The sequence below is a fragment of the Littorina saxatilis genome, linkage group LG12 (assembly GCF_037325665.1).
Source record: "Littorina saxatilis isolate snail1 linkage group LG12, US_GU_Lsax_2.0, whole genome shotgun sequence".
In the NCBI taxonomy this organism is placed as follows: Eukaryota; Metazoa; Mollusca; class Gastropoda; order Littorinimorpha; family Littorinidae; genus Littorina; species Littorina saxatilis.
In genome coordinates this window covers 76,321,874-76,342,795 of record NC_090256.1, presented here as the reverse complement: position 1 = coordinate 76,342,795, position 20,922 = coordinate 76,321,874, and the positions used below count along the sequence as shown (strand labels likewise).

The 20,922-nt window shown below is 43.0% G+C and overlaps 1 protein-coding gene across 1 annotated transcript in view; it reads left to right on the top strand.

Annotated features, from left to right (window-relative positions):
• Positions 1-20,922, top strand: part of LOC138982800 (integrin alpha-PS1-like) — a 53,447-nt gene that overhangs the window by 17,371 nt on the left and 15,154 nt on the right. Inside the window, exons 4-16 of the mRNA XM_070356150.1 lie at positions 1,005-1,221; positions 1,834-1,971; positions 2,238-2,451; positions 3,208-3,295; positions 3,977-4,115; positions 4,795-4,883; positions 10,609-10,904; positions 13,050-13,227; positions 14,194-14,367; positions 16,557-16,790; positions 17,790-17,959; positions 19,032-19,115; positions 20,307-20,412. Of these exons, the coding sequence (XP_070212251.1) occupies positions 1,005-1,221; positions 1,834-1,971; positions 2,238-2,451; positions 3,208-3,295; positions 3,977-4,115; positions 4,795-4,883; positions 10,609-10,904; positions 13,050-13,227; positions 14,194-14,367; positions 16,557-16,790; positions 17,790-17,959; positions 19,032-19,115; positions 20,307-20,412 (2,127 nt within the window). The remainder of the gene's footprint in view (positions 1-1,004; positions 1,222-1,833; positions 1,972-2,237; positions 2,452-3,207; positions 3,296-3,976; positions 4,116-4,794; positions 4,884-10,608; positions 10,905-13,049; positions 13,228-14,193; positions 14,368-16,556; positions 16,791-17,789; positions 17,960-19,031; positions 19,116-20,306; positions 20,413-20,922) is intronic.

Here is a 20,922-nt window from a genome sequence, read left to right as displayed (position 1 = left end):
AGACGTGCGCCCATCGCTACAACCAGGGCTGTAGATACTTTTTCTTTATCTAATATATAAATACTTGTTCATTTTTAGCCTTAAAGCGTGGAACTTTATAACCACGCCCACAATCTCTCCCCTTGATGCAGACCAACCTTGCATTGTCCTTGTTGCAGACGTGCGCCCATCGCTACAACCAGGGCTGTAGATACTTTTTCTTTATCTAATATATAAATACTTGTTCATTTTTAGCCTTAAAGTGTGGAACTTTACAACCACGCCCACAATCTCTCCCCTTGTTGCAGACGTGCGCCCATCGCTCCAACCAGGGCTGTAGATACTTTTTCTTTATCTAATATATAAATACTTGTTCATTTTTAGCCTTAAAGTGTGGAACTTTACAACCACGCCCACAATCTCTCCCCTTGTTTCAGACGTGCGCCCATCGCTACAACCAGGGCTGTAGATACTTTTTCTTTATCTAATATATAAATACTTGTTCATTTTTAGCCTTAAAGTGTGGAACTTTACAACCCCGCCCACAATCTCTCCCCTTGTTGCAGACGTGCGCCCATCGCTACAACCAGGGCTGTAGATACTTTTTCTTTATCTAATATATAAATACTTGTTCATTTTTAGCCTTAAAGTGTGGAACTTTACAACCACGCCCACAATCTCTCCCCTTGATGCAGACCAACCTTGCATTGTCCTTGTTGCAGACGTGCGCCCATCGCTACAACCAGGGCTGTAGATACTTTTTCTTTATAAATACTTGTTCATTTTTAGCCTTAAAGTGTGGAACTTTATAACCACGCCCACAATCTCTCCCCTTGATGCAGACCAACCTTGCATTGTCCTTGTTGCAGACGTGCGCCCATCGCTACAACCAGGGCTGTAGATACTTTTTCTTTATCTAATATATAAATACTTGTTCATTTTTAGCCTTAAAGTGTGGAACTTTACAACCACGCCCACAATCTCTCCCCTTGATGCAGACCAACCTTGCATTGTCCTTGTTGCAGACGTGTGCCCATCGCTACATCCAGAATAACGCGGGGCTGGGGATCTGTTACACCTTGCTGCAGACCCTGGACTACTCGGAGAAGTGGATCCCCTGCATGGGCAAGTCTCACACCAACTACCTGGAGGACTTTGGACTCTGCCAGGCTGGACTCAGCGCCAAGATCGGACCCCACGAGTCCATGGTCATGGGAGCTCCGGGCTCCATTTTTTGGAGAGGTGAGCATTTTAAGTTTGTTTAGGGGTGAGGCGTTTGGGCTGGGGTTGCGTGGTGTGTGGAGGAGTTGCACAGCCACTACATGGGGGATTTCAGGCTCTTCCAGACGGGATTAAGAGCTAAGGTCGGCCCCCGTGACTCCATGGTCCATTTCTGGCAAGGTGGGCATTTTAAAGGGGGGAGTTGCGCAGCCACTACCTGAAAAATGTCAGGCTCTGCCAGATGAGACTCAGTGCTAAGGTCAGCCCCCGTGATTCCATAATCATGGGTGCTCCTGGCTCAATTTTCTGGAGAGTAGAGCATTCTAAGTTTATTTAAGGGTGGGGGGGGGGGGGGGAGTGGGGGGGGGGGGGAGAAGTTACACAGCCAATACATGAACAATTCCAGACTCTGCCAGACGAGACTCGGTGCCAATGTCAATCCCCACGATTCCATGATAGTTGGGGCTTCTGGTTTTTTCTTCTGGAGAGGTGAGACTCTTTTTTTGAGGGGGGATTTGCCCGGGAAGAGGGAGGGGGGGGGGGGGGGTGGAGTTGCATCTGGAGGACTTTGGCGTCAGCCAGGCGGTCACAGCAAAAAGCCGGTGTTTGATGACTGTGATGTATCTGTTGCAGGCGTGGTGTTCCAAGCCAACATCAGCGACGAGCTGGGGGCCATCCGAGGGCCTTTCAATTCTCCCATCCCGGTCAACCCCAGTGAGGACGGGGCGGCCACCATGCAGCTGCCCCCCACTGACAAGTACTCTTACCTGGGTGGGTACACCAGCTTTTCTGAAACAGCAAAAATGTTTCTGAATTAAGAGTGTATGTTTGTATGTGTGTGTGTGTGTGTGTGTGTGGGTGCTCTGTGTGTGTATGTTAGAGTTTATGTGTTCTCTTGTCCGTCTGCCTGCCTGCCTATTCGTCTGTCTGCGTCTGTGTGACTTTTCTGTCTTTTGATATGACATAGCTGTGTGTTATAGAAAAGTGTTGCCTCTCCCGAAACATTATGACTCATGTTTGTTTATGCTGAATTTCAGGTTATTCCGTGGAAATTGGTAGTTTCGACGGTTCCGGCAATCTGTACTTTGTATCCGGTGCTCCCAGAGCTTATGAAACAGGAGAGGTGGTCTTCTTCCGCAAGCTGCCCAGGAACCAAGTCCTGCAATACGAACCTCTACAGAAACTGAAGGGACAGAAAGACTTTGCTGGTTTTGGATCTACTCTTTTAGCTGTTGACTTGAACAATGACAAGTATGTTCATGGACGTGGTTTTGTTTGACCTTGTGTGTGTGACGTGTCATGCCTAAAAGGCTCATGCTTGATATCTTTTTTCTCGACATGCCTGTTATCATTTGCTAACAGTCAGCATATTAGAAATAACTCATAATAAAGGAGGCAAATGTACCGACATTACAAACAAAGATACATGTAAAAAACATAGGCTCTTAAGATGGTGAAGGTTTTAAACAGGTTATTTAAAGGACGATACCACTGTATTGAGTGCTAGTTGTGCTATTGTGCTATTGTGCCTGCTATTCCGTCGTCAGAATAGCCATTGTGTCTCACAGAATAAACATAGAAATAAATGAAAAGATTTTCTGTGAAATTACAGATACAAACTCATTCTTAAAAACACAATCGACCTTTCACCCACATAATACCCAATCTTTTGGGTGAAGAAATTAGATCCGGTGTTTCAGTAGAAGGCAAGATACTGGCAAATGCTTGGGAAAACTTTTAGAGAAATAAAAATGAAAGTCTTGTGAACAAAACAGTCCCAAACCTTGGAAATTGAACACAAACACACCCACACACTCACCCAAATTAAACTTAGCGTGAACAAGCACAGTATAGGTCAGTTTGCCACTTTCTTGTAGGTGCACTAACATTTTTGCAGAACAGATCTGTGGTGATGGGATCTGTTTTGACTTGGAACTTGCTTTGTTGTGCATGTTTTCCTGCCCCTTGTCTTTATTTTAACACACTGTTTGATCTCTTTTTCTTCAGATTTGATGACTTGATTGTGGGAGCTCCATACCTCTACGAGAAAGGCAGGGGTGGTGCTATCTACATCTACTATGGTAGCACAAACATGGTATGGGTTATTTGGATTAAAGGTGGAATACAGCCAAGATATAAACAGTCTCAAATCTCATAAGCTACACAGTTCTGTTTTGGGTTTGTATTTTGAATCACCACACACCAGGAATACCTTGAAATCATTGTTTGAACGTTGAATAATTCCATTTTTAAAACGGTGTGTTTGGGTTACCTTTGCAGACTGTAAATTCGCTATGCACTCTTGTCTTTGTTTTCTCTTCATGAAGTGTTTACTTGCTAGATTATAGAATTGAGTACAGTAGAACGCCCCCCCCCCCCCCCCGCCACTCCCCCCCCCCCCCCTTATAAGCCCCAGTTATCTCAGATTTTGTTCTGCATAACCTCTTGTATAGAATATAGTCAATGTTTGTAAAGATTTTAGTCAAGCAGTATGTAAGAAATGTTAAGTCCTTTGTACTGGAAACTTGCATTCTCCCAGTAAGGTAATACATTGTACTACGTTGCAAGCCCCTTGAGCAAATTTTTGATTAGTGCTTTTGTGAACAAGAAACAATTGACAAGTGGCTCTATCCCCTCTCCCCCCTTTCCCTCCGTCGCGATATAACCTTGAACGGTTGAAAACGACGTTAAACACCAAATAAAGAACGAAATTTTCTCCATTTTATTTGAGGTCTTAAAAGAGGGTTCCACTGTATCTTGATGCTTGTGTTTTCAGATTGACAACAATTCAGACAGCAAGGTGATTATGAGCCGTAAGATGAGCGACGCTGACTGTGAAATGCTGGGTTGTGAGCATGCTCGTTTCGGCATGAGTCTCGCCAAGCTGGGAGATGTCAACAATGACGGATTCCAGGGTACGCAAAACACTCAGTCAAGTTTTGTTCATGTGTGTCTCTTCTTTGTCTGTGTCTTTGTGAAGTGGCATTGATAATAATAGTAATAATGATAATACGAATATTTGTAACGCGCACATATCTCACCAACAGGCGACTCAAGGCGCACTTGTGTGATGTGTGTGTGTGTGTTGTAGTTGTGTGTGTGTGTGTTGTAGTTGTGTGTGTGTGTGTTGTAGTTTGTGTGTGTGTGTGTGTGTTGTAGTTGTGTGTGTGTGTGTGTGTGTGTTGTAGTTGTGTGTGTGTGTTGTAGTTTTGTAGTTGTGTGTGTGTGTGTGTGTGTGTGTGTGTGTGTGTGTGTGTGTGTGTGTGTGTGAGAGAGAGAGAGAGAGAGAGAGAGAGAGAGAGAGAGAGAGAGATAGAGAGAGAGAGATATATGTGTGTGTATATATAGAGATATTACTATTAGTATATATGTATTAATGTGTATGTGTCTGTGCTCAAGGACAAACTAGCATTTCATGTGAACACGAAATACTGATTAAACAAATTTGGATGGTGACTATGATGATGTTGAGGATATTGACAACAATTATATGATTAGGATGACGACAACGACGGCAACCTTACACTAAGATCGAAAGGAAGAAAAGATTAGAGTTTCATTTTTCACCATAAGAATTTGATATTTATCATGCAGATTTTGCGGTGGGTGCTCCATATGAAGGCAGGGGTACAGTGTACATCTACCATGGCTCCAAGGATGGTGTGTCGGACATGTACGCTCAGGTATGTTTTAACAAGTTTTTATTCAAGAAGTTCAAATAACAATATTGCATACATGTAGTTAAATCAAAGGAGCGCAACAAACAATGTTTATGAGAGTGCTCTTAAACAGAATAAGGTAAGAACTGGCAGACGATGTACCAAGCTTGAAACACTGTCAAGAGAATAGTGGGAGGGATATGTGATAGGGGAAAAAAAAAGAAAGATAAAGAAAAAGAAAACACCTTGCAATAGCAAAAGCAACATCAAACTAACTTTAGTAACTTCTTCTTCTTCTTCTGCGTTCGTGGGCTGAAACTCCCACGTACACTCGTGTTTTTTGCACGAGTGGAATTTTACGTGTATGACTGTTTTTTACCCCGCCATTTAGGCAGCCATACGCCGTTTTCGGAGGAAGCATGCTGGGTATTTTCGTGTTTCTATAACCCACCGAACTCTGACATGGATTACAGGATTTTTTCGTGCGCACTTGGTCTTGTGCTTGCGTGTACACACGGGGGTGTTCGGACACCGAGGAGAGTCTGCACACAAAGTTGACTCTGAGAAATAAATCTCTCGCCGAACGTGGGGACGAACTCACGCTGACAGCGGCCAACTGGATACAAATCCAGCGCGCTACCGACTGAGCTACATCCCCGCCCACTTTAGTAACAACACATGCACTCACACTCACGCACGCTCAGGTATGTAGTCGTGCCTTCAACTCCCCAACTTCCAACGAGCATCTCAGATATAAGAAGAAATTAAAGAAAAACAACACCCAAGCGCTACGTTGCGTTTTTGACAAGTTTTGTGTGTTTTTGTTGCAATTGTGAAAATTCCTTCTTTTTTTTTTAAATCAATGATACTTATTTATTTATTACTAGAGGAATACCCGGCTTCGCCGGGGTGAATCGCGAGACAGAGACAGACAGCGTGGCGGTTCATCACAATCACCTCTGCAGGCGAAGTCCTGTCAAATGGGATTGAGAATTTTAGAGCTTATTTCTTAGCCCTATATTATCTGTTGTGGCTTCTCAAATGCCAGAACATACAGACAGACAAAAGCCGCTAGACCCCATCACAAACAGAACTCTACAATCCACAGGTTTTTGCCCACACACACACACACAAACACACACACAGAGAAGCCGTATATATAAATATGTATATCTATATCTATAAATATATAGAGATAGGTGAGAGTGTATTTTTCGCGTGGCTATAAATTGATTCGACCTTTTCACTTTGACAGTAAGAACAACTTACGGGTGCAAGGGAAGCGTTCTGGACAGCGCAGTGACATTCTAAAAATAGAACCTCAGAAACGGGAATTTGGGGTGAACGGCGCGAGACAGAGACAGACAGCGTGGCGGTTCACCACAATCACCTTTGAAGGCGAAGTCCTGTCAAACGGGATTGAGAATTTTAGAGCTTATTTCTTAGCCCTATATTATCTGCTGTGGCTTCTCACATGCCAGAACATACAGACAGACAAAAGCCGCTAGACCACATCACAAACAGAACTCTACAATACACAGGTTTTTGCCCACACACACACACAAACACACACACACACAGAGAAGCCGTATATATATATGCATATCTGTATCTATAAATATATAGAGATAGGTGAGAGTGTATTTTTCGCGTGGCTATAAATTGATTCGACCTTTTCACTTTGACAGTAAGAACAACTTACGGGTGCAAGGGAAGCGTTGTGGACAGCGCAGTGGACAGCGCAGTGACATTCTAAAAATAGTAATAGTAACTTACAACTGAACGGGAAAGCCACACGAAGTAAGGGAGATAAACGCCAAACACTGGAGAAGATAAGGAAGAGTTACTTATAATGGTGAAATGAACACAAAAACCAAAATCAGTTCAGCGCTGCGCGCTGAGAGCACGTGTTGAAATATCTCATCAATGATATTGTGTCCGGGGTGTAGCTGAATACGGTGTCCAAATTTGAAAAAGATCCACCGAGAACTTTGGCGTTGTGATGTGGTGTAGCGGCTATGGTGTGTCGGTATGGGGGCCCGGGTAGCTGAGGTGGAACCAAAATCGGTTCAGCGCTGCGCGCTGAGAGCACGTGTTGAAATATCGACCAGGTTGTGTCCTGTACCGGGTCAACCTGAATATGCCCACCAAATTTGAAGCAGATCCATCGAGAACTTTGGCCGTGCATGGCGAATACACAAATACACAAACACACAAATACACAGACACACAGACACACAGACACACAGACACACAGACACAAGTCGTATATATATGACTAAGTGCCAAAAGGTGCGCACGAAAAGCGGACAAAGGGGCTAAAAAATAAAAGTTGACAAACACGACTGATATTGTGATTTTTGTTAAGACAACAGATGCTGGAACCCAATTACGAAAAGAAAAGATAAATTTACCCAAATGATTTTACAAATAACGATAATTTTGTTCGTTATATCATTCAAAACGGCACTGAGTCATAGCATTAAGGTTATCTCGCACGTTTTTAAAGCTAGGGCTTTGAAACTTGGCACACAACCAAAGTATAATGACCTCCAGGTATGGTGCACATCACATTAAACAACATTGAATTTCAAGGTCACAGCGAGGTTAAATTTCCTTTGCAAACTGGAAAATTGTCGTTGTCACGTCTTACATGTTTTAATACTAGATCAGTTAGACTTTACATACTTCACATACTTTCAGCATTTTTATAAAACCTCATTAAAAGTGACCTGCTGGTTAATCTTTGTCAAAGTTCAAGGTCACAGCGGGGTCACATCTGGTCCAAATGTGGAATATTTTTAATTTATTCAGCGCGTTTGTAGCACGAGCTTTGAAAATACACACAGTTCTAGTGTATAATGTTCACACACGATTAAAGTCTGGTTGAAAAAGTCAAGGTCACAGCAGGGTCGCGTTGAGGTCAAACATATACATTTTTCAATGAGGTTTTCTCATATGTTTTTGAAGCTAGGGCCTTGAAACTTGGCACACTACGCAAGTTAAATTAAACCTCATCAAATTCCAAGGTCACAGTAAGGTTAAAGATCCTTTAAGGATATTTTCTAAAAAAGGTGACCGCCTGGTTAATGTTTGTCAAATTTCAAGGTCACAGCAGTGCCATCTGGCTTAAACTTTGAAAAATTGTCAATTTCTTCAACTAGTTTTATAGTGTTTGAAGTCATTCACACATGATGAAAGTCTGGTTGATAAAATCAAACGTCAAGGTCGCAGCGGGGTCGCATTGAAGTCAGACACATACAATTGTCATTTTCACGAACGCCTTTTAAGCAACACCTTTGAAACTTCACACATTCCAAAGTTTTGATGTTGTTTGGTTATAATCAAAGTGTGGTCAATTTCCATGATTGAGAGCATTCAGAGGGGTCAAGTTGAGGTCACACAAAAAGTGATAATCTTTATAAGACTCACGTTTGCTGCTATTGCTCACTTGACATTGGTGAAAGTGCTTATTTTATAATTGTTGATCTTGATGTTTTGACCAATTAATATTACCAGGATCAACCATACCAGATTTCAAAGTCCAGAAGTTGTCAAACCTCAAACCTGTTGGAAGTTTCAAAGATTTAAGCATCAACAAATTTCTATTTGATATGACCTTAAATAACAGATTTGACCTTAAATCTTAAAACAGATCAACCAGACTTTGGTTTTATATAAATTGAAGTTCAATACAATTTCCTTTTTTTTTTTACCCAAACCATAACGCCACTTTGACCTTGACATTTGACTAAGGTCGACCAGACTTGGTTCATGTTTGCTGGTGTTGTCCATTTGTAAATGTACTGATATCTGAAATATGACATGACTTATGTTTTGTCGTTCCATGCTACATGCAGTGTCCGAACAATCTCATTTTTACCCACACGAGACCCTGCTATGACCTTCACATTTCTCAAGGATCAACCTTGAATTCTCCATGTTGAACAATCATTAAGCAAAAGCGTTGTTTGAAGTTTGAAGGTTCTAGCTTCAAAAATCTCTGAAAAAATATGTTTCATCCGTTTTCTGAACCACATGTGACCCAGCCGTGACCTTGAAATCTGACAAGGGTCAACAAGACTTTTACCATGCATGGGGGCGATTAAACCCCAAATGTGTGTGAAGTTTCAAGGTTTCAACTTAAAAAACGTCTGAGAAAAATATACATTTTCCTTTTTGGACAATGTGTTGCACGCAAGACAACACGACAAACGCTCGTGTTATCATTCTTTTACTTTTAGGTCGACTTGCGTGCCCGCTCTTTCGCTAATCTCAATTAAAATTCATCTTGGAAGTTCGGTTTTATTACGCTTTTAATTAAGAAGATTAAACTAAGACAACAAATAGTTAGTTTTACCCATTAAACTCGATAAGGTAGTGACATTTTATGTTGAACGCAAGATGGTGTCGCACGCAAGATCTGAAAAGATGTTGACGACATAATTTCAACACTTGATAGCGCATTCGTGGTTCGTGATTTCTTCACAAATTTTGAACACAGAATGTGTCACGTGGTTCCGTAGATGAAGTAGATCTTTGTACATGTAAATTTTGTTTTTAAAAGAAAATAACCGTTAATTACCGAACATTTTGTCGCACGCAAGATATGACGAAATTTTCAAATCGTTTTCAAAAATGCTGTTCAAAAGTTCTGCAGTCTTTGCCGGATTACTTGAAAGACAGCAGTTTGATACACCGTTATCGCTTGACGTGTCGACATCAATTCCAGAATTTTTGAAAAAGAAATTTAGTAAATATCTGCGATTGAAAAATGTATGCCGTGATGACGACACATCTTGCGTGCGACACCTTAAAATTCGGTTATCGAAAAAAAAAAATTCTCTCGAGATTTAGATTTGACGTTTGGTCTCGTCTGTAAAGCGATGTTTCAGGCATTCAATCAAACTAAATGCAATTCATTTGTGCTTCTTGTTATTTTTCTGTGGCATATTCAAAACACGAGGTATCACGATGTCCGTTTTCAGATGGCCGGTTTTGGCGTTATTTTTGACTTTAAACAAAGATAACTTCAAAACCGTTCAAGTCAGACACACGAAATTATGTCCACTATCTCTTCGCACATTCATCCACACACACACCAATTTTCAGCAGACACACGTTTTTAGAAACATTTTTATTGTAAAACAAAGTCGTCTTCTGTTCTGTGAGCACCTTTTGGCACTTAGTCATAACTAAAAGCACTATGCGCTTTAAAGCACTATACTGGGTTTTCTTGTGTGCTGGCACAAATGAGGGAGTTGATAGAGCAGCGACGGGCGCAGGGGAGTGGTGGTAAGATGTCGGCCTCCTAATCGGGAGGTCGCCAGTTCGAATCCCGGTCGCTGCCGCTTGGTGGGTTAAGAGTGGAGATTTTTCCGATTTCCCAGGTCAGCTTATGTGCAGACCTGCTTGTGACTTAACCCCCTTCGTGTGTACACGCAAACACAAGACCAAGTGCGCACGGAAAGGATCCTGTAATCCATGTCAGAGTTGGGTGGGTTATAGAAACACGAAAATACCCAGCATGCCTCCCTCGAAATCGGCTTATGCTGCCTGAATGGCGGGGTAGAAACGGTCATACATGTAAAATCCACTCGTGCTAAAAACATGAATGAACATGGGAGTCTAAGCCCATGAACGAAGAAGAAGAAGAAGATGGAGCAGTGTGATAAGGACTCTGTTCTCTTATGTTGTGTTGTGGTCCGTCCTGTTCTGTATTCTATTGCACACATCACTCTCTCCACAGCGTATCACAGCAGACGACATGCCTGACGGAGACCAGTTCAAATCCTTCGGCTACTCCCTGTCTGGCGGCCTTGACCTTGACGCCAATGGTTACCCTGACCTCCTGGTGGGGTCGTATGAATCGGGTGCCGTTTCTCTCCTGCGTACTCGAGCCATCATTCGTCTAAAAGCAGAGGTCAAGGTCATCCCTAACATGATTGATCTTGCCGCGGACGCGTTTTGCCAAGTGGACAGCACGATGCGACGGTGCGTGGAGTTGGAGATTTGCCTTACCTTCACAGCTGATCCCCAGGAAAGGTGAGAGACTTTTTACAAAGCTGTTCTCAAATCAAAAACTAGACTGCAAAAAAGCCAAAAACACCACTCATGAGAATCTTCCGACTTTAGGCAGAAATCAGACTTCTTCTGTGAAGTGTAGGGGTATGATTATTGAGGAGGCTGTGAGCTCCAGACTCAGGGTTTCTTTGTTATTCAGCTCGCTTACATCATACATCGGTAATGCTTGTTCAAATCTGTCTCTTATATCAGTGTCAGACTAATTCACGTATCCGAGTTCCAATGCCCGTCAAATCAGAAACGCTTGTTAAAGTAGGCTTATTAAATAAATTTTAGTACAGACTTTTTTCAACCAACCACATTCGTTTCGAGCCATATAAGGAAGTGCTACATCACAAATGTTGCGTACACGTCATTTCCGGTTGGCGGTGAAACGAAGTTCACACCTAAAACACAAACGACTTTCGTTGATTTGGGCGATTCTACGAATCTACTTTTGTTGACTTTGTAATAATGTTTTGGTTATTTTTTTTATGGAAACTTTTAATCTATTGGATATAGGTTCCCTGATCGTTATTTTAACTGTTCATATCTTCCTACTTTAAGGTCTGGAGTGGACGCTAAAGTCGATCTTTCACTGCATTTCTGTAGCATACATTTGCGCAGGTTGCGCTTGGGAAAATCAAAGATGGCGGCCCGGAGCCGGTTGCCGCTTCACGACTTTCGAGTTCTATTTCTTCCCTAATATAAATAGAATACTTATATTTATAGGGCAGACCTTAATTTGTGAACTGTCTCACTTTGAACAGTTATAAATTGTATGAGTAGAGCTTCGGGTTGCAAATTAATCGCACATAACACACATCGCGCTTCTTCTGCGAACATAACTTCTCTGCTGGCGTCAGTCTAAACCGCGACACTTTTTAACACGCACTGTTGAGTTTCGTTGTGCGCGCGCATCCCAGCGGGCAAGAGAAAATGAGGTGGCGAAGGGAAAGTAGTGGGCTTTTTTCTTCTCTCTAAATCTAGCTAATGTGTCACAATAGTTTCAGACTAATTTACGTATCCGAGTTTCAATGCCCGTCAAATTAAAAACGCTTGTTAAAATCTGTCTCTTACAATAGTTTCAGGCTAATTCACATATCCGAGTTTTCTACCTGTAAAATCAGTAATGCTTGTTTAAATCTGTCACTTTCATCAATTTCAGGCTAATTCACATATCCGAGTTTCCTACCTGTAAAATCAGTAATGCTTGTTTAAATCTGTCACTTTCATCAGTTTCAGACTAATTCACGTATTCAAGTTTCCATGCCTGTCAAATCAATAACTCTTGTTAATATCTGTCTCTTACATTAGTTTCAGACTCATTCACATATTCTATGTCCTCTATCTTTGACATCAGTTTCAGACTCATTCACATATTCTATGTCCTCTATTTCGGACATCAGTTTCAGACTACGCATCCGGTGATTCGAGGATGAAAGTCGCTTGTTCATTTCAATGCTTGTTATTCTCTCATGTGCCAGGAGACTGGTTCTGCGTAACTTATAATAATGATAATAATTAATCACTTTTCTACAGTGCAAGTCCTGATTCACAGCTCGAAGCGCTTTACAATTCCAATAAACACCTGACACACACCACACACACACCACACCACACACACACCACACACACACCACACATACACCACACACACACCACACACACACCTAACTCTCACTGTCTTACTCTATTGCACATGTCACAGTCATGTAGAGACCGGCACGGTGGCCTAGTGGTAAGGCGCCCGCCCCGTGATCGGGAGGTCGTGGGTTCGAACCCCGGCCGGGTCATACCTAAGACTTTAAAATTGGCAATCTAGTGGCTGCTCCGCCTGGCGTCTGGCATTACGGGGTTAGTGCTAGGACTGGTTGGTCCGGTATCAGAATAATGTGACTGGGTGAGACATGAAGCCTGTGCTGCGACTTCTGTCTTGTGTGTGGCGCACGTTATATGTCAAAGCAGCACCGCCCTGATATGGCCCTTCGTGGTCGTTTGGGCGTTAAGCACAAAAAAAAAACAAAAAAAAGTCATGTAGAGCGTTTACTTCCCTTTGTTTCTCAGATGTATCCAAGTTCCCACGTCTGTCAAATCAGTATCACTTGTTTACATGTGTGTGTGCAGTTTCACAAGTCGGCCGATCATCCAGTATGCGGTGGAGGCGGAGAGAACGCGGAGCTTTGCTCGCCTGGAGATGGTGCAGTCGCAGGACGCCAGCAAGAAGGTGGTGGAAGGCTCCATGGAGCTGTTCAGGCAGGGCTCGGGGCGCGTAAAGTGCGTCAAGCAGCTCGCTTATCTCAAGGTTAGTTAATAGATGCGTATGTATGCAGTTCTGTTTGCATAAACACACACTAAATGGACTGTAGACCACAGAGGGGATGAAGCAAACTTGTTCCATTGTATGCATAAACACACACTAAGTGGACTGTAGACCACAGAGAGGATGAAGCAAACTTGTTCCATTGTTTGCATAAACACACACTAAGTGGACTGTAGACCACAGAGGGGATGAAGCAAACTTGTTCCATTGTATGCATAAACACACACTAAGTGGACTGTAGACCACAGAGGGGATGAAGCAAACTTGTTCCATTGTATGCATAAACACACACTAAGTGGACTGTAGACCACAGAGGGGATGAAGCAAACTTGTTCCATTGTTTGCAACCTGAACTCCTTATTCACACGTGCGTGAGTGCGTGCGTGTGTGTGTGAGAGACAGGATAGACTCGTAAAAGAGTGTTTCTGTGCATTGGGAGGTTTGCGCATGTGTGTGTCTGTGTGCATGCGTGTATGTGTGTGTGTGTGTGTGTGTGACTCACACATCACATATGAAAGCGTGTTTTTGTGCAGTGGGAGGTTTGCGTGTGTGTGTGTGTGTGTGTGTGTGTGTGTGTGTGTGTGTGTGTGTGTGTGTGTGTGTGTGTGTGTATGTGTATGCATGTGACGTGTGACATACGTGCCAGTGTTTTGGGCAATGGGGTGTTCACCAAATGGGGACCCTGTCCATAAAGACCACCTGTCTAAGAAAACCACTTTTGCTCAGTCCCTTGAGTGGTCTTTACAGACAAGTTCAACTGTATTTATCTCCTGAAAATGGACACATATTTACACCTCATATTCTATGAATACTTCGCCATGCTCTCACAAACAGGGTGTGGCCTCTGCTCTCCAGGATCATATCTATTTAAATATACGCATTTTAATATTCATGTGGAAACAACTACATACAGTGCCAAATGAACTCTACTGTCTGCATGTGTTGCAGGACGTGTTTGCGGACAAGCTGAACCCCATGGAGCTGTCAGTGAAGTTTTACCAGGACGAGGCTGTGTTCAGTCGCCCCAACCCCGGCGACCCCCTGCCGGACATCAACCAGTACCCCATCCTGTCCACGGAGGGAACGGCTGCAGGGGCCGAGGCCAACACCGTCTCCACTTATGTGAGTTTTCAAAGCTGCAGTAGACGATTTTGGGAAATAACTCCGCCGTTCTATCACATCAATAGTGATTCACAAGATGCTGTACAGGAAAGATGGACGAATTCCCAAAATAACTCTGTCGGGGTTTGTATGGGTTGTGGAAGAGTGAATGCCCTTGTGTTTCCTCTGACAAACATTGAAGGGGCCAATCACTAGCGAGAGTTGTGTCAAAAACACGTGGATCAATCAATCAATCAATCAATCAATCAATCAATCAATCAATATGAGGCTTATATCGCGCGTATTCCGTGGGTACAGTTCTAAGCGCAGGGATTTATTTTTTAATTTTTTAATTTTTATTTTATGCAATTTATATCGCGCACATATTCAAGGCGCAGGGATTTATTTATGCCGTGTGAGATGGAATTTTTTCACACAATACATCACGCATTCACATCGGCCAGCAGATCGCAGCCATTTCGGCGCATATCCTACTTTTCACGGCCTATTATTCCAAGTCACACGGGTATTTTGGTGGACATTTTTATCTATGCCTATACAATTTTGACAGGAAAGACCCTTTTGTCAATCGTGGGATCTTTAACGTGCACACCCCAATGTAGTGTACAACGAAGGGACCTCGGTTTTTCGTCTCATCCGAAAGACTAGCACTTGAACCCACCACCTAGGTTAGGAAAGGGGGGAGAAAATTGCTAACGCCCTGACCCAGGGTCGAACTCGCAACCTCTCGCTTCCGAGCGCAAGTGCGTTACCACTCGGCCACCCAGTCCTGCCACGTGGACAGGAGCATGCGTTTCCGAATCAACCCTCGCTAGTGATTAGCCCCTCAAATGTTTGTCAGAGGAAACACAAGGGCATTCACTCTTCCATAACCCATACAAACCTGACTTTTGAAATTCGTCTATCCTTCATGTCCGGCATCTTGTGAATGACGATGGAGGTGTTCAGGTTTGTGCATGGAATAAAAGTTTCCTTCCATCTGGACAGGTAAACAAAATGTCTACACCCTGGGAATGAAAATAAAGTATTAGATTAACAAGTAAACAAATCTACCGTATTTGACGGATTACAAGACGCACCGTTTTATAAGCCGCACCCCCGACTTTTAAAAAAAAGATTGGGACGAGCCACGTATGGGCCGCGTCACTATATTAGCCGCCGTCGAAAAAAATATAATCAGATCGTGTCAATCAATCAAAACAACCAGGCAAACGAAAGTACGGTATTTGGCGAAATCGGCTCCGAGAATAAACAAGTGAAACAAAGAAGAAAAGTGAAAAAATTTGAAGAAAAATATCACACACACACAATTTGTAACCAACACACACATGTAGTCTCGCCCGGAATAAGCTTTTTTGGGATGATTTACGACTTGTGCGCACATCTCGAGCAGACGAAAAAACAACATGGCGGCTCTCGCTCCTCCAACTATCGCGAGACACAAAAGAACGAAATCTCGCACGCGCGAGATCCTGATACATCCAGTGTTTCTCTGTACGCTATCTTGTCACGACGACTTGTTGACAAACGAAGATTCGCGAAAGAAAGAGAAAAGCGCCGAGTCTTGAGTAGAGAGCTAATAAAGTACCGGTAATCGCTAATCGAGCGAAATGAAAATCCGCGGCGACGTCCATTAGGTGAATGCTATTCAAGTTTAGGTAACGTTTTAGCCGCATCTTTTTATAAGCCGCAATGCGATTTTATGGGAAAAAAAGTCGCCGCTTGTAGTCCGTCAAATACGGTAGTTATTACTTGGTTTCAACATAAGGTCTTGATCATAAAATAAAATAAAAGGAGGGATGAGAGAGAGAGAGAGAGAGAGAGAGAGAGAGAGAGAGAGAGAGAGAGAGAGAGAGAGAGAGAGAGAGAGAGAGAGAGAGAGAGAGAGAGAGAGAGAGAGAGAGAGAGAGAGAGAGAGAGAGAGAGAGAGAGAGAGAGAGAGAGAGAGAGAGAGAGAGAGAGAGAGAGAGAGAGAGAGAGAGAGACAGAGACAGAGAGACAGAGACAGAGAGACAGAGACAGAGAGAGAGAGGGAGATGAGAGAGAGAGAGACAGAGACAGAGACAGAGAGACAGAGACAGAGAGAGAGAGAGTGTGTGTGCATTTACATGTGTGTGTGTGAGAGGGAGAGAGAGAAGAAAATAAGTACAACCGAGTCTTTTTTCTTAATACATGATGGTGTTGTGCAGGTGGACTTTGTCAAGGAGTGCGGGGCGGACAACAAGTGTTACAGCAACCTGCAGTTCGAGGTCAAGCTGGACGCCAAGAATGAGGGCGGCCGCTACGTCCTGCGTGACGGCGAGTTCTCCCGCGTGGACATCAGCTTCACGGTCACCAACCTGGGGGAGGCGGCCTACCTGACAATGGTGTACATCAAGAAACCCCCCAAGCTGGACTACCAGGGAGTCAGTGGAAAAGGACAGGTACGATGCATGTTTTCTGCATTTGGTTAAAAAAAAATTTTTTTAAACCAAGCTGGACTACCAAGCTGGACTACCAGGGAGTCCTTGATATGACGCATGCTTTCTGCATTTGGTAAAAAAATAAAAAAAAAGTTTGTTTCCGATCAAAACAAGGCCCAAAACTTTAGTGTCAGGAAGTGTTAAAAAAAAAAAAAGTGTTTGAACATTTATTTACACAGGCTGTAGATCAGTGTCCCCTGGATGTACGAGAAGAGTCTGCAAAATGGTGTTTTGTCATTTTTGAATAATGTTGTCTTTTTAATGTTTATTTTATTAATTCAGTGCAATAGCAGATAAAACCCATTCAAATTCACGTACAGTGGAACCCACTTTGTTTACGATATGCACACACAAACGTTGAGACAGTGATCTTCAGGTATTGCTGGTGGTCAGCAAGGGGTGTAATGAGATCATTTTAAACCACCCCCCGTGTATACTACATTGGGTGTGCACGTTAAAGATCCCACGATTGACAAAAGGGTCTTTCCTGGCAAAATTGCTTAGGCACATGCAGTTAATAATTGTCTACCATACCCGTGTGACTTGGAATAAGGCCGTGAAAAGTAAATATGCGCCGACATGGCTGCAATCTACTGGCCGTATAAAATTTCATCTCACACGGCATCACTGCAGAGCGCCTAGAACTGTACCCACGGAATATGCGCGATATAAGCCTCATTGATTGATTGATTGATTACAAAACCCAAACCAAGCTGTGTAGCCCTTGCAATGCTTTGAGACCGTTTCCAGACCTGTCAACCCCCTCCAAGGCCAACCTGTATTTATATGACTAGAAACTGTATTCAAGGTAACAATCCCTTACACACCAACTTTTTTTTTTTTAAATACAAAATGTGTGTGTGTGTGTGTGTGTGTGTGTGTGTGTGTGTGTGTGTGTGTGTGTGTGTGTGTGTGTGTGTGTGCACTCATGCATATGTGTGTGTTTGTGTGTGTGTGCAGGATGGAGTGGATGTGAAATGTCTGCCACAAGAGGGCGACGACACACTCATCTATTGTAACGACATCGGAAACCCGCTCAAGAAAGGCTCCTCTGTGACCTTCACCTTGAAACTCAACAACCGCATTCAGTCTTCAGAGCAACTGATGAATATCACAACCTGGGTCAACACGTGAGTGTTACCTTTTGGCTACTTTCTTGTCAGTCAGGCTCTTCTTCTTCTTTAGCGTTCCAGAAATTCTGGTGACGTTTGAGCTCGTTTGCCCATTTGGGTTCCCCACACTATACTCTGAGAGCATAGTCAGCTTCACTCCGCTTTCATTGGGTAGGCATACTAGGTATTTTCGTGTTTCCATAACCCACCGAACTCCGACATGGATTACACGGGATCTTTTCCATGCGCACTTGGTCTTGTGCTTGCGTGTACACACAAAGGGGGTTAAGTCACTAGCAGGTCTGCACATAAGTTGACCTGGGAGATCGGAAAAATCTCCACTCTTAACCCACCAGGCGGCAGCAACCGGGATTCGAACTCACGACCTCCCGATTAGGAGGCCGACGTCTTACCACTGCGCGACTTCGCCCGTAGTCAGTCAGGCCCAATGGCAAATGTAGGTCTTTGTGCCTTGAGGTACAGTCTTGCAATGTTTTGCTGGTACAGGTCAGTGGTACCTGCGATGAGATGAGATGATAATAACCCACCAATCAATTTGTAACTTGTTTTGAAAGTAGTTATTTGCCATAGCAGAGACAACTGCAATGTTGTTTCAGACAGTGAAAGGTAAGATGGTCACTGTAATCAGCAAAAACATCAAGCTCTTTGCAGTTTACAAATTGTAATCAGTGATATTCGTATGTGATTGCTCTGCTGTGAAACCCAACTCCTGTGATATGAGAGGGTAAATTTACATAGTGCAATACTATATTTGATTGTGGTAGTCTTACAGACATTTGACATTATTTAGAATTTATCTGTAAATTTATTAAATTTAAAGATGACACGGACAGCACTTTAGGTCAGTGTTATTGGAAATATGATAGGCGTGCTTGTTAATACATATGTGAACCTATGTTTTATGTTTTATGTGTGTTGTCCAATACAATTGTTGTTATAATCGTTTACAGGCAGGCAGGGTGTGTCGAAGAAAAGTTTCCATTTTTATGTAATATTTTAATGGACAATAAAGTGCTGTTATTGTTATTGTTATTGTTGTTAAATGCATTTCTCTGTTGACCACTGTCAGGTCCAGCACAGAGCAGACGCCAGAGAACGACAAGCAGGTGTTCCCCTTCATGGTCATCAGAGAGGCCGACCTTGTGCTCAGCGTGTGAGTTCTCTTCTTCATTTTTTTTATACTGAATGTGATCAAAGACTTAAAGAAAATGGAACATGTCACTGACACACGTCTTTGGACAATTGATGCATTCCCCACCTGTGGCTCTTTCATTTTGTGTGTGACTGTATGTGATCAAAGACTTACCGTGCCTCTCGCCAATAGACTAATTCCAGAATTAACTCTGTCGGGAGACATGTATAGATGTTTAGAATGTCACGTGGGATTGATTGCGTCCGTGTTTCCAAGAAAACAACCCTTTTGCAACCCATACAAACAGGACAGAGTTATTTCCCAACAACGTCTGTTGATGCATTCCCACCCAGACAAACACGACAGAGTTATCTCCCAACAACGTCTATTGATGCATTCCCACCCGGACAAACACGACAGAGTTATCTCCCAACAACGTCTATTGATGCATTCCCACCCGGACAAACACGACAGAGTTATCTCCCAACAACGTCTATGGATGCATTCCCACCCGGACAAGCACGACAGAGTTATCTCCCAACAACGTCTATTGATGCATTCCCACCCGGACAAACACGACAGAGTTATCTCCCAACAACGTCTATTGATGCATTCCCACCCGGACAAACACGACAGAGTTATCTCCCAACAACGTCTATTGATGCATTCCCACCCGTGTGAGTTCTCACTTGCGTCGTTTGTTTCAGAATATGATCTTCTTATACATATACACACATCTATATCCATGTCTCCTGATTGATGTCACTTGTTATACACACATAAACATTTCCCCCTGATATGAGAACCAGCTGCACTCTCCACATACTTTGTTCAGTCTTTTTTTTCCTAGCACACCTGGTGAATACCTTTTGGGCAAAAGACTTGTATCATGCACGCTGCCCCTTTGCCACACAGCGCAAATATTGGCACTCACGTATGCAACCGTGACACCTGGATTCATAACACATGTGCCCTCCAGCCTTCCACACAACACAAATATTGGCAGTCACAAAAGCAGCTATGATACCTGGATTTATTACACATCTGCTGGGCGAAAAAATTTGTCCAGAATCCCTCAAGGCAAAACTGTAATTGAAAAACTTACAGAGGGACTAACAGACTGAATTAGTTATGGGTGGTGGTGATCATATCCTGACCCATGCTACAGCAGTGGCTTTCAGACAGTAATATCTGTTCTTAATTGTTTTTCAGCAATGTGCGACCAGACGATCAAATTCTGTGTTCGGGAGACCCTCGAGGGGCCAGCGCCATGACGACAGAGAAGGACATCGGGCCTGCTGTTAATCACTCTTTTATTGTGAGTTTGCATGGGTGTTTGTCTGTCAGCATGTGCCTGATGATTTGTATGTGTGTTTGTGTGTGTGTGCGTGTTTGTGTGTGTGTGTGTGGGTGGGTGTGTGTATATGTGTCTGAATCGGTTTGTCCGCACAAGCAAACGAACCAATGGTAAAAATGTGTGTCTTAATGTATATGCATCGATTGAACATTAGAAGATTTCCATTCTTTGAGCCATTTGACGTCAGAGTCCAACAAAAACTCATATTTAAGCGGTTAGCTGAGATGACAAAAGAGTGCATGATTGTGTGCGTTCAATCGTAAAAAACTAAAGGAATTCTAACAAAAATCGATCGATACATCAATGTTATTTGGATTGTTGACCAAAATATGACATTTTACACAGATCTGGACAGTCATTGTTCACCTTGACGGCTGGCGCGGTCTCAGAGGAACACTGACTGTCTCGATCTGTGTAAAATGTCATATTTTGGTCAACAATCCCAATAACATATAGTGTGCCTGTGTGGTG